Below are 12,932 nucleotides of genomic sequence, written 5' to 3' on the forward strand. Positions count from 1 at the left end.
TTTACATCAGAAGAGTCATTGGGAGATGCAAATAATGTGTGATGTTGTTCTAAGAAAGTATGTCTGTGTAGGAATATACACTTTAGGGAAGCACATATGTAGAGGATGTACCATATGTCAAAAGGTAAATAAAAAGGTCTTCTGTAACCCATCTAGAGGGGGACTGGAGCCAGGGGTTTGACCTTTCCAAAGTATACAGGTAGACTTTACTGAGTTACTTGTTTGTCCTAATTGACCATGTGACTGGATAGGTGTAAGCTTTACTGCAAGGCTTAAAGCAGGCCTTAGCGATTGAGTGGGATTTTCACAGCCCCTGGCACCCCTCCTCTTCTGGGAAGGTGGAGCGAATGAATCAGACATTAAAGAAGCAATTAAATAAATTAGTGTTAGAAACCCAGCTTCCTTGGGTAATATGCTTACTCCTACAGGTTCAAACAGCACCAAGAAAGGATATAGGAATTGTTGTCCTCTTCTTTGTCATCTCTCAGGACCTGTGGGTTGTTGTCTCAAACCCCACCTTTGGAATTCCCCATTCACCACCATCACCCAGGAAACCGGGTCCTGATTCGGACCTGGAACTAGTCAACTCCGGCCTGAATGGGAAGGACAATTACTAACCACTGAAACAGCCGTAAGAACTGTGGAAAAAGGTTGGACTCACTATACTCGAGTGAAGACATCCATCGACGCTAGTACCTGGGAAGCTGTTCCTACAAAAGACTTGTTGGAAGTTGAAATTGAAGAGAAAAATCTCATAGTGGACTCTGAGCAGGATAAGAGCTTACAGTTTTAAACTAACCTTTTATTTTCACAGATAACTAATGACTGTGACTTGTGATTGAGAGAAAGGACAGACCTATAGCGAATTGCAGTGCTCCCGGGGGGGGTTGTTATAGTAGTAGTAGTATACATCTTATTCTTTGTATAGATAATTATTTGGAAATATGTTTGTATATTTATTGGTATATTTATTTGTGTATGTATATTTGGAAATATCTTTGTATAGATAATTATTTGGAAACCTAAGGTTTGAAAATCCTTACAGGGAAAAATTGATTACTAATTTTGTTTTTAGTGATTCTAGGCCTCAGAAAAGGCCTCGGTCAATTGTCAACTTGGAAAAGGCATGACCAGATAATAGCAAAAACGGGATACCCCATCAAAATATGGGTGACTGTGACAGAGGGTTATATACCACAAGCCGTCACGTTTGATGCTTGTGAGGTATTAGCTTGTGGAGATTTCAATGCCCAACGACAATTGAGCAGAGAAAACAAATAACTGGGAGAGACCCAACAACCAGATTGAGAATAGATGTATGGAAACAATCCTCTATTGCCATCAGAGAAAGGGAGAAACTCAAGGAGAAAACAGGAGAGAAAACAGGAGGCCCTCTGAAATGTGGCAGTTCAAACATTTGAGATTCAAACAGGGTATGGGGATGTGAATGCCTGGATAGAATGGGTCAAATATACTGTCCAGAGTCTCAACCGTAGCTACTGCTATGCTTGTGCCTCGGGATGACCGATTGCCCAGATAGTGCCCTTCCCATGGGGGTGGACCAAAGACTCCCAAGGGATGTGATGTATGATTGCATTGTACCAAGAAAAGACAGGCCTCATTTCCCCAGGCAGTAAGTCTCTCTTTGCTGTTTCTTGCATGATAACAATATCACGGTTCCCCCTGTATTCTCCACAGCTATAGGTAACCATACAGCTTGCCTCTCACGGCAGGGTGTGAGTGCTACCTAGCATCTGGGAGAATTTGCCTTCTGCTGCCAAGGACTTGATGGGAAACTGCTCAAGACTTGAGATCCTTCAGGGCAGATCTCCGGTGGTACGGTGGAGGGAAGATCTAACGGTCCACCCTACCATCTGATTGCGAAGGCACTTGTGCACTTGTTCAATTAGCTATACCCTTCACCCTGGCATTTGAAAGAGAAACATCACAAATACCCAGAATAAGTAAAAGAGGTTTAGGAATATAATTTGATGATAGAGTATACATAGATTCTATTGGGGTACCTAGAGGCGTTCCAGATGAACATAAAACCAGAAATCAAATTGCTGCAGGGTTTGAGTCACTGTTCTGGTGGGTAACAATCAATAAAAATGTGGATTGGATTAATTATATCTATTATAATCAGCAGAGATTCATCAAATATACCAGGGATGCAATGAGAGGAATTGCTGAACAACTAGATGCCACCAGCAAAATGGCTTGGGAAAACAGGATATCATTAGATATGATGCTCACGGAGGAAGGAGGTGTGTGATACTGAGCAACCACTGTTGCACCTTTACACCCAACAATACTGTCCCAGATGGCTCAGTAACTAGAGCATTGCAAGGGCTTACCACCCTTGCCATTGAATTGGCAGAAAAAGTAGACATAGTTACATACTTGATCGTAGTTGTAGGAGTTTTGACAGCCATTGGTTGCTGTATTATCCCCTGTGTATGGTTGCTGTATTATCCCCTGTGTAAGAGGACTAGTACAGTGGTTAACTGAAACCGCACTATTGAAACAAATGACCATGGAGCTACCACCTTACTCAGATAAGGTGATAATGAAGAGATGGAAAGCAAAGAAGAAGAAGAAATCTATCAATTTACACCTTAGAAAAAGGTTTTGCAAAAATCAACAGTTTATAAAAAAAAAAAGAGAAGGGAGGAAATGTGGGAATAGAAATGTTGTTTTTGCAGAGTTACATTGTTTAGAAGGAGGGAATGTGGTACTGAGATATGCTTGCAGTGATAAGAAAGCTTAGCAGGCGACCTTGTAAAATGCAGACAACCAGACTCCTGAGGACAATTAGGTGAAAATCACGGTGTCAAGTCAGATAAGTGAAGAAACATTACCACTTCAAGCAGTAAAAATGTCAAAAGAAATTTGAAATTTACAGGCTGGCAACTGAAGGCCATGCATTGTTTGTGAAGCATCAGATAGATTGTGAACCTGGATTACCCACTCAGTGGGGAAACAGGGGAGGGTCCTGCCATCAAAAGGTATATAAACTGTGTTTTGGAACTAGTAGATGCGCTCTCTCCTGCTTGTGGGGCGCCTGCCATTGCAATCACAAATAAAATTGCTGCTTCACTGAGATCCTCGCCTGAGCCTAAGTTATTGGCTACGGAGTGTTTCTCACAAACAACAGGTTTAAGAAAAAAAAATTATCTGTACAAATCAATTTTCCCAAGTATTTCCACAAACTCTCTTCCACTAATGTTTCAAACGAACTTAGTGCTTGAAATACCACGTAGGTAGAAGTAGTCGTGGTTTTCTCTTTGAAACTTAAATGTGATTGTTATATATGGAGTGGTAATTCGTGTCAAGAAAATGGTTGATATTAATAAAGAAGGGGGAGATTTGGGAGTGTGGCCATGGGGGTTGGAAAGCCCCGTGGTTGAGATAACATTAGACTCTTAACGACGAGGCCATCAGGAATATAAAACAGGGAACAAAGAAGGGTGATTCAGGAGATGCCATGCAGTCTCCGGTTTCTTGTTCTCCAGCTGGTCTCTTGTTCTCCAGCCATTAAGGCATGGATGTTTCTGGGTGTTTGCTGTTTTTGTTACATTCAAAATTGTTTGACCAATAAAAAGTTGTTTTAAAAAGAACTGCTGTGGAGAGAAGGGTATAAGAGCGGAGCCTGCCCTCAAGACAAAAAAAAAAAAAAAAAAGGCAACACGATGAAGTTATGTCATCACTAAAGAAGCAGGAAAAAGGGAAGAGGAACAGGCTGGCAGAATGGAGACCAGGATGGGAGCAAGCAAATTGATCACCTCATGAAGATCGGTTCGGCCAAACTCAGCAAACTGCTCAAAGAAGCTCGTACAGAAAGTTGCTGGAAATGGGCGCACCGGAGCTGGGCAGAAGCTCAAGCTGAGAGAAGCGGAGCCGCGCACACAGCTGCCCCTCGCTGGTAAGCAGCAGCACATTATGGGGAATCATACGTCCTTAGGAACAAAGACTGTCCTGGTAACCTTACAGCTTATTCTCCTTATTAACAATTGGACAGTTTATGAGCCTGAAATATGGGACCAAATTGAGGTCAAAGCATGGGACTCTGCAACTAAAAAGGTTGCAGGTTGCAGCAGGATTACTCAGCACCTGGCGAGCAGTCTCTGGGGCCTTAAAGAGCTGCGTGAGACCACAGTCAGACACGTGTGGTTTGCCAGGCAGTGAGGGAGCTGCGGGCTCCTTTACTGATCCAACTGCTACACCATCGGCCCGGCCCCTCTGCTGCTACAGCCATCGAAGGCTTTTGCTGTTCCGCCCCCTGGTGACCTGGACGTGCCTTTTGACCCAGGCCCTATTGGCCTTGAAAAGGAGATAAATACGCTCTTCTTTGATCCGGGAAGAATGGGATACATAAGGCCTGAAGGCCGAGTTGCTTGACAACTTAAAGCAAGTCATATCGCTCAAAAGGAATGGAAAATGGAGACTGTTAAGTCATGAAACTTAAAGGATTGTTTGTTGCCTTTTCTGATTGTACATATGTTTAGGTGTACTCGATTTTAGTAAGTTATGGAACTTAAAGAATTGTTTGTTACCTTTCCTGATTGTATAGGCATACTCGGGTTTAGTATGTAAAGCCATGTTCTGTATATTTAGAATGTTTGATGTTCGTGTGTGCGTGTTGGTGGAACGCAGACTCCCTGTGGACCAAGTGCTGTTTACTTGCCTTTTATACTTTTTAGAAATATTTGTTTTATAAATATTACAAAATTCAGATTGAGTTGAGACTTCATTTATAACATGATTAAGTAGTGACAAGTTGTTCTGCTCTTCTATTACTCACAGTAAGCACCTTAACCCTTTTCACCTTCTTAATGCTGAGATTGAAATAAGGGCCATTTTTTTCATGCATCCTAGCAGCGGTACTTGAACAAAAATCTTCCGACCCACATCTGAACAAGAAAACTGTTGCTGCTTTACAACATCACCTTGAGAGCCTCAACACAAAATTTACAGGATACAATTCAAAAACCTGCTTGTATTTAGCAAAGTTCTTCAGTCTAATGAAACCCCACTCCAAGATGCTCTGTAAGAACAAACTTCCATCTACTTTTAAGCATAAATTTTACTTGTACACATCCTAACCATCACTATCACATCAACCTCATTAAATACACTTGGAAATTACAATACAGCAGTACAGGGAGATCCAAATTAAACTCCCAAGTCGATACTCACTATGATTCACAAACAAGCAGATGGTCAAACTGCCTGCCCTTCAACACTGCATACAATGACCTGGAAAGGGGATACCCATCACAACCAGACAATTTGTTTTTCTGTGAGCAATATAGCCAAAAGGTATAACCTAAAAGCAAACATTATTAAGTGTATGTTTTGTACAGCATTTTAAAATTCACTAACTTCCCTATGTAGTTTTCCATGTAAGAAGTACTTTCATAAAAACAGGGAAAACAGTTCAAAAGCATTTCCCTAGGCAGAGAAAAGAACTCAAAATTCTGCCAAACTGTTGATCAAATGTTATCTACCAATATGTCAGCACCAACTGCAAAAAATTCATTTGCTTATACATTACTTGTATCACCCTGCTAGGGAGGGAAAGGAAGCAGTAGACAAGGTAAAAAGCCCATCTGACTGTTATGAATGAACACCCTAACAAGCCATCAACCTTCTGACTGAAAGTTCCTCTTCCTGAAAAAAATTAGTTAGGGGAAAAGAAATCCTGCTCTATTACTTGATCGACTAGCCTTGTCTGAACTTTTTCAAGCTGCTCCTGATAGTGTAAATTTATATCTCCCTTAGACCACTTCTTATGCAGACCTTGTTCGTTTTCAAACAGGAACTTAGCTCCAAGTGATTCAGGTGTATGGAGATATTTGGATATTTGGATGTCATGTATTAGCATCACTACCTACAATTTGCTATGAAACATACCTTTATGTTTATTTTACCCAGGAAATATAAAAGCAAAAACACACACCTCATAAATAATAGCCACTTCAGAGAGAAATGAGAATGAAGAAACAACAGTGAGAAAACAGAACTGAGATCAAGTGATCTTAAAAGGTTCAGTACCTTTTCCTGGACAAAGCTGGCGTACCCCAGGGAGAGGGGAGAGAAGTCTCATTTGTCAGGCAAGGAGGGATCTGTTCTGCACGACTACAGACAAAACACACAGGGGTAGGACAGAAAGGTTAGAGAAGAAACCAGAGGCCAAAAGCTTGTTAGTTTTCCACAGCCATCACCAATGAAGTCTTTTCTAGGATCTGTTCTTCAGAAACAGCACAGATGACAGAGGACGCTACTGAGCAACATGCACCAGGTGAACACGCGGACATGCAAAAGCATATCCTTGCTGTGTGGCATGACCCTGCAGCACTTGGTCAGTATTCGCAGAGTTTATCAACATGATCACGCTTACAGAACAGAACACTTTTACATCAGACAGCAGAAATGAAGGAAAGTAAAGCCTGAGCGAGTGTGATCAATGTGGTTAAGAGATAAAAGCAACATGAACTTTACAAGAACTGAGCATCAGAAAATTGAAGGGAAAAAGCAGTCACTGAAGATGACAGCAGAAGTAAAAAAGGAAATTAATGACGTAGCTTATGCCCGAGCACTATGGGATTTACTTACCCCATTGAATCCTCATACTCTACTGTTAGCCAGTATTACAATTCACTAAAGCATGTGCAATGCATTCTTAATACACATTTTCCTCCCTCAATCTGAATGTTTTAATGATCTTTCAAACTGAGAATAAGAAATTCATTTCTTTACTTGGTTGGTGATTTCTTTGTTTTGTTTTTGTCACTGTTGTTTTGTCTTTTTTAAACTACAGATGATGATTTGATACTTTGGAAGCAAATTTTGCATAAACAAAACCATTATTTTGGTATGTTACTAGTCACCTACTTGAAGAAAGCCTGACCAACCTGCAGATCTATTAGGATTTCACCATACATATTCACACCTGCCACGCTTGGAAAATCAGATCCTTGGTTTGATTCTAAATTCAATGGCACATCTTTGAGAAAATAGAGTTATGTTCATTAATTAGCTGGGGTGCAGAACCTACATATAAAGCCTACGTCTATATTTTACTTCTTAGTACCTTGTATTTTAAGTAAGAATTACCTTCAGACAAGTAAATCTTAAACACATACTTCAATACGCTTTGTTGTCATTTTTGAATCAACCTAAAAGACATGCATTACTTTTTATTCCTCATGTCAGGTGTCATTAAATTCTACCTGCTTAAATATAGGACTGTCTCATTTTTAAAACAATCTACGACTTGTCTCATTTTTAAAACAATTTCAGGCTAGGTAGAGCTTTGTAGAACATGCCTATCCATCTAAAACAAAGTAAATTCATCATATTATCCAGTGACTTAGTTTCCAGTCTCATATATTAAAGCAAACAATAAGTTAAGGTGTCACGTTCAACAACCAGTTTTTCATTTGGCTTAATAAACGCATAAAGTTCCAGTCGTTTTATATGACAAAGCAACCAAGTAGTCTGCGTATCAACCAACGGGCTGCTTAAAGTCAGCAAATATAATCACAAACTAACATCTGTATTTTAATTGCTACCATAACAAAAACATTCAACATCAGAGGGAATATTGCATACCCTTGAGAACACCAGCAAGCTAAGTCAATATTTGGTCAGATGCAGACACCTTATTCCTCTCACTGGAGTAAAGGAACAAAGAAATAGATTAACATGGGTATATAAAAGCTTGCAATGAAGACATTTGAAGGAAACTATTTAGGGGAATACCAGGGAAAAAACAGCAAAGTACATACCTGTCAAAAGAATCTGTTGCTACCTTGTAGAGGTAAATAAAAAGTTTGCTGCAGTGTCTTAACATAGGTGAGACGGAATCCAGGGGTATTAGGTCATCCTCCAATAGTCTTTGAAATAGTTGTGTATTTGAAGGAAAGACATTCAATGGGCTTATTTTTCTTGAGTCTGAGAAGCAGCCAAGCAAGCGAACAGCATCTGCCAGTTTTTCATACTGGATCTCTGTTTTGAAGAAATGAGAGTTGGCTGGCTCGTAGCGCATTGCTGCAGTCAATGTGCAGAACACAGTGTGGAGCAGTTCAAACACTTGATTCTGGTTTACTTTCTCCCAGCCATTCTTCGGTGGTGAGCACAAAGATTTTTCCATAGCAACTAGCAGAGATGTGACATACACAAATCCACCAACTTTTCTAAAAACAGTTCTTGTGCGGTGGCTCTCTCTTAGCACAGAGAGTAGGGCCTACGGACAAAAAAAAACCATCAAAACAAAGAAGAAAAAAAACCCTGCAGCATTACTAATAGCTTGAAAAAAAAACACAGGAATATTTTCTTTTGAGATACAAACAAGATTATTAGTATTTGTCAGAATTTGGTAATGCATCAAGTCTCCAGAGATCTTTGTAAAAGTCCATGTCATCAAGAGGTTACAAAACAAAAAGACAAAGATTGGAGTAAGAAGCAAAGCATTATCCCTAATTTAGAAATTAGATAGTAAGGACGTAAATGATCCAGCCAACAAAAAAAGGCTTGACTACATCTATAATGGACCCAAAATCACCAAATAATTCTCTGCCTTACCACTAAGAGACTACAGCTGTTAGAGAGGCATCTGCTCTGCCACCATACTTCACAAACAATTTGAAACAAGAGCGGGCAAACTACTGCCTGTAGCTACAAGAAATCAAACCACTTAAAACCTTGGAGAACACTAACATAGGCTGTAAAAATATATGAAGTATAAGCACTTGGCTAGGTACTACAGGCACTCAAACACAACACAACAGCAAAGATTTAGCAAAAAAAAAAAAAAGCACAAAAATTCTTAGTTTTAGCCTCTCTCTACAATGAAACCCATAAATCTTTGAACTGAATGAAACATAGCTTTAAAAGAGCAGTCAATCAAAAACAGCCTGAGATGGAAACAAATATGTAGAAAATGTTACTGGCTAAATGAACACAAGGCCACAGTATGCGTGATTGTAGAATAATAATAATAAAGGTATCACAGGATAATATAAATACCTCTGTGAAACCAGGGTGAATGGGGGCAGGTACAAATCTCACCCAACCAAAACAAGCCAGTTGTCATGGGAAGTTTGACCCACATGTGAATAATGAATACCAAAAAAATCCTTTCTATAAAGGATCACAGACAGTAGAAAGCCATCCCTGGTACAACAAACTAGGCTAGAAAAAAATAAGTCTTCCATGACCCAGTGTTTATTTCTTCAGAGTCGTGCTGTTTTGAGGAGTAATGAAACAGACTGTTTTTCACTCCTTTGAGGGCATTATCTAATTTTCCCTGCCAAACCTGGATAATAGTTAGGGACATATCACTGCACCCTTCTGGGCTGTCAGTTCCATCACCAAAGCTTCTGAACACAGGACAGATGGCAGGCAAAAACAACAACAGGTCAGACAAAGAGTCAGGAACCTTGACATACTACCTTAAATCCAATGGGAACTGCAGTAATTTTTCTCTGCCCTTAAGTATCATGAATGAGACACACTTAAAAATTAGTGAAGACACTGATATACAAAAAATGTAAAATGACTCATTTTATTACCTTTCCTTTTTCTCTTGCAGAATAATATAAGGCTGCTCCTCAGCTAGAGCAACACTGCAGCTCATTATAACAGAGATGAACCTAAATGTGTGAGTTCTTTCCAGTAAAATTCATTTACCTATTACTACTTGCCATAGTTTTTCTACCCTCACACAATATCATCATGTTAATTTTAAAAATAGCATTAGCTATTTTGAGAAGAAATCTGTGGGTCTAGATTAGCAACCAAAAAAAAAAGTGTAAGAAAGAACAGTCTTCTCTTTCTCCACTCCCAGTCTTCCTTTCCAACGTTTCCACTGTTTTGCTTAAAAGTGTTTTGCTAGTTTTGTTTTTGTTCTCCCCCCCTTGAATTATCAGTTACCATGATTAACATTTATATTGATTCATACCACAGTACATTAGTTTTAAATGTTTAATAACAAAGCAGGTCTGCCTCAAGAAAACACAAGCTAGTGCTGAAAAAACACTTGTGTATTACATGCTTGCTTTTTTCCCCATGTATTCTCAATGTATTTAACTGAATAATACCCTGCCAGGGAAGATCATCATAGTCGGAGAACCTCACTTCCTAAGGCTGATTACAAGTGATTAGCACTAAAATCACAAATTCATTCACTAGCTTTAATCTCTGTGATTCCGAAAACTGCAATGGATGGATAGAAACCAAAAAATACATCAAATGTACTCATTTTAACACCATAACTTCAGTAGTTCAATATCATCCACCCATCCAAATCCCCTTCTCAGTATATTCTTTTTAAAAACAAGTATAAAAAAAGGGAATGAGTGGCTTCGGAGTAAACGTCCTAAGCAATACTTCATTTACCCTTAAGATGTCCGTTTTCAGCTGCAGTTCCATAGGTGGAGCAGAGTGCATCAGTCCCAACAAAGTGCCCATATCATCATCTCCACTAGGTGATAACACCAACTGCTGAATGATCATCAGTGCGTGCTGTCGACATTGGGGATACTTCACAATGTTGTGCACACATCTCGCACCACCAAACTCCCTGAAAATACCTATGCAGATTGGGGGTGGGGATGGGAGTGGTGTAAGGATAGGAGCACAAGTAACAACAACAACAAAAAATACAGTCAGTAACAAATAACAACAAAGAACATGAAAAGCATTTAGTTTTACTTCTTAGATTGATTGACAGGGTTTTAGTCATACAGATTTTTAACAACTTTTACTGCTGTTTGCATCTCTCAGGCTAAACAAACAGAACTGAAATGATACTCTTCTTGCAGTGTTTTTCACTAAAGCTGCTGAAAACAAGGGTACAGTTACAGAATCACAGAATTATCTAGGTTGGAAGAGACCTCCAAGATCACCTAGTCCAACCTCTGACCTAACACTAACAAGGCCTCCACTAAACCATATCACTAAGTTCTACATCTAAACATCTTTTAAAGACCTCCAGGGATGGTGACTCCACCACCTCCCTGGGCAGCCTGTTCCAATGCCTAACAACCCTTTTGGTAAAGAAGTTCTTCCTAAGATCCAACCTAAAACTCCCCAGTGCAACTTTAGTCCATTCCCCCTCGTCCTGTCACCAGGCATGTGGGAGAACAGTCCAACCCCCACCTCGCTACAGCCTCCTTTTAGGTACCTGTAGAGAGCGATAAGGTCACCCCTGAGCCTCCTCTTCTCCAGGCTGAACAAGCCCAGCTCCTTCAGCCGCTCCTCATAGGACTTGTTCTCCAGACCCCTCACCAGCTTCGTTGCCCTTCTCTGGAATCTCTTGAGGATCTCCATGTCCTTCTTGTAGCGAGGGGCCCAAAACTGAACACAGTACTTGAGGTGCGGCCTCACCAGAGTCGAGTAAAGTGGGAAAGGCACTGCCCCACCCCTGCCAGCCACACTGCTTATGCAAGCCAGGATGCTGTTGGCCTTCCTGGCTACCTGAGCACACTGCTGGCTCATATTCAGCCGACTGTCCACCATCACTCCCAGGTCCTTCTCTGCCTGGCAGCTCTCCAACCACTCATCTCCCAGCCTGTAGCTCTGCTTGGGGTTATTGCACCCCAGATGCAGGACCTGGCACTTGGTCTTGTTGGAACTTCATGCAGTTGGCCTCAGCCCAAAACATGGAGGGGGTGAATAGCGGGTTCAGCACCCAACCAAACCCCAAGCCCACCGCGGTGCCCACCCATCCCTGTTCTAATAACCTCCTCACCAATCCTATCACTTCAACAAACATTCTTTTTGTGCTAGAGTTTGAAGACTCACAGACAGAAAGAACATAAAAATGCAACAAAATCTGCATCTTTAAGGAAGACTATTGGCTACTTTGATTAAGGATCGTGTTTGTATTACATTTTGTTCATTGCCCAAATGTAACTGGGCTTCTGAAAAAGAGCAGCCAAGCTACAAGCACTGACTGAGCACCAATTCACTTTATCCATGAGGATTGCAGGACAATACAGAAGTTTTCTTCTGCCACGATCCATCTCAAGGGTGATAGAGCTTAAACAAATCATTATTCTCAAGTTTACTGGATATGCAGAAGAACACGTGCAATATTAATTGAAAATCCATTCTGAAAACATAATAAACAAGAAATGGAAATTTTTACAGAACATGTAACAGGTCTTTAGCACAGCATTAATAGCAATTAGTGTGCAATGTAGTAGTAGTGGCCTGTGCAATTACTTAAGGTAAGAACAGAGTAAGCTAATGGAACAATGCTACATTATGGCATCAAAAGAGATCATTTTCTTCATAACCGTAAATTACAAAGGCAGTTTAAATTACAAAAGCTATTAATGAGCTAGTCAAGACATTCATTCTAATTTATATATACCAAATTGCATGATCCATTTCCAAGTTTTTGCCTCTTGCTTTCTCTTATGTTCTTTGGATGAGATACAGACTTGGACATGGCAGAAGTAGAGACCTCAAACCCCGAGGCAGTGAAGTTGGTGGCACCCCTCCATAGGGCAACTGCAGCATCTCCTGCTGGAGTTATCTTCTGAAGAGACCACAGGAGTTGGACTTGATGACCCCTAGAGGTCCCTTCCAACCCAGGACTATCTATGATTCACAAATAGCGAGGTAACATTTCGTAATTCCCCCTCTCTCAGTCTAGATTTCTGACCATACTGTGAATCTGTCTGGGTCTGGGGACACCTAAATTCCTCATTTGAATTTCTCTCATTAGTTACTGAATTTTCAAGAAACCTTAAGAGACACAAGAGTTTAAAGCCAGAAACTAAGCTTTGAGGCTTTGAGTATGGGATGAAACAGCACAAGGCTCAATAAAGCCTGTTTGTGTGACTGTGCATGCTGACCTAAAACCTCTGCCAACCTCTGGATACATTACCACTGTGCTCATGTCCCCATCATACTGC

The 12,932-nt window shown here is 40.4% G+C and overlaps 1 protein-coding gene across 7 annotated transcripts in view; it reads right to left on the minus strand.

The window, feature by feature from the left end:
* The window catches only part of WDFY3 (WD repeat and FYVE domain containing 3), a 185,898-nt gene that overhangs the window by 85,466 nt on the left and 87,500 nt on the right, over positions 1-12,932 (minus strand). For 6 of the 7 annotated variants that reach the window (XM_038178692.2, XM_038178689.2, XM_038178691.2 and 3 more), the window contains 3 exons: positions 10,405-10,598; positions 7,794-8,251; positions 6,058-6,141 (listed from right to left, as the gene is read on the minus strand). In XM_038178692.2, the coding sequence (XP_038034620.2) occupies positions 6,058-6,141; positions 7,794-8,251; positions 10,405-10,598 (736 nt within the window). The remainder of the gene's footprint in view (positions 1-6,057; positions 6,142-7,793; positions 8,252-10,404; positions 10,599-12,932) is intronic. The other variant, XM_038178693.2, reaches the window with a different exon arrangement.

The sequence above is a fragment of the Anas platyrhynchos genome, chromosome 4 (assembly GCF_047663525.1).
Source record: "Anas platyrhynchos isolate ZD024472 breed Pekin duck chromosome 4, IASCAAS_PekinDuck_T2T, whole genome shotgun sequence".
Taxonomy (NCBI): Eukaryota; Metazoa; Chordata; class Aves; order Anseriformes; family Anatidae; genus Anas; species Anas platyrhynchos.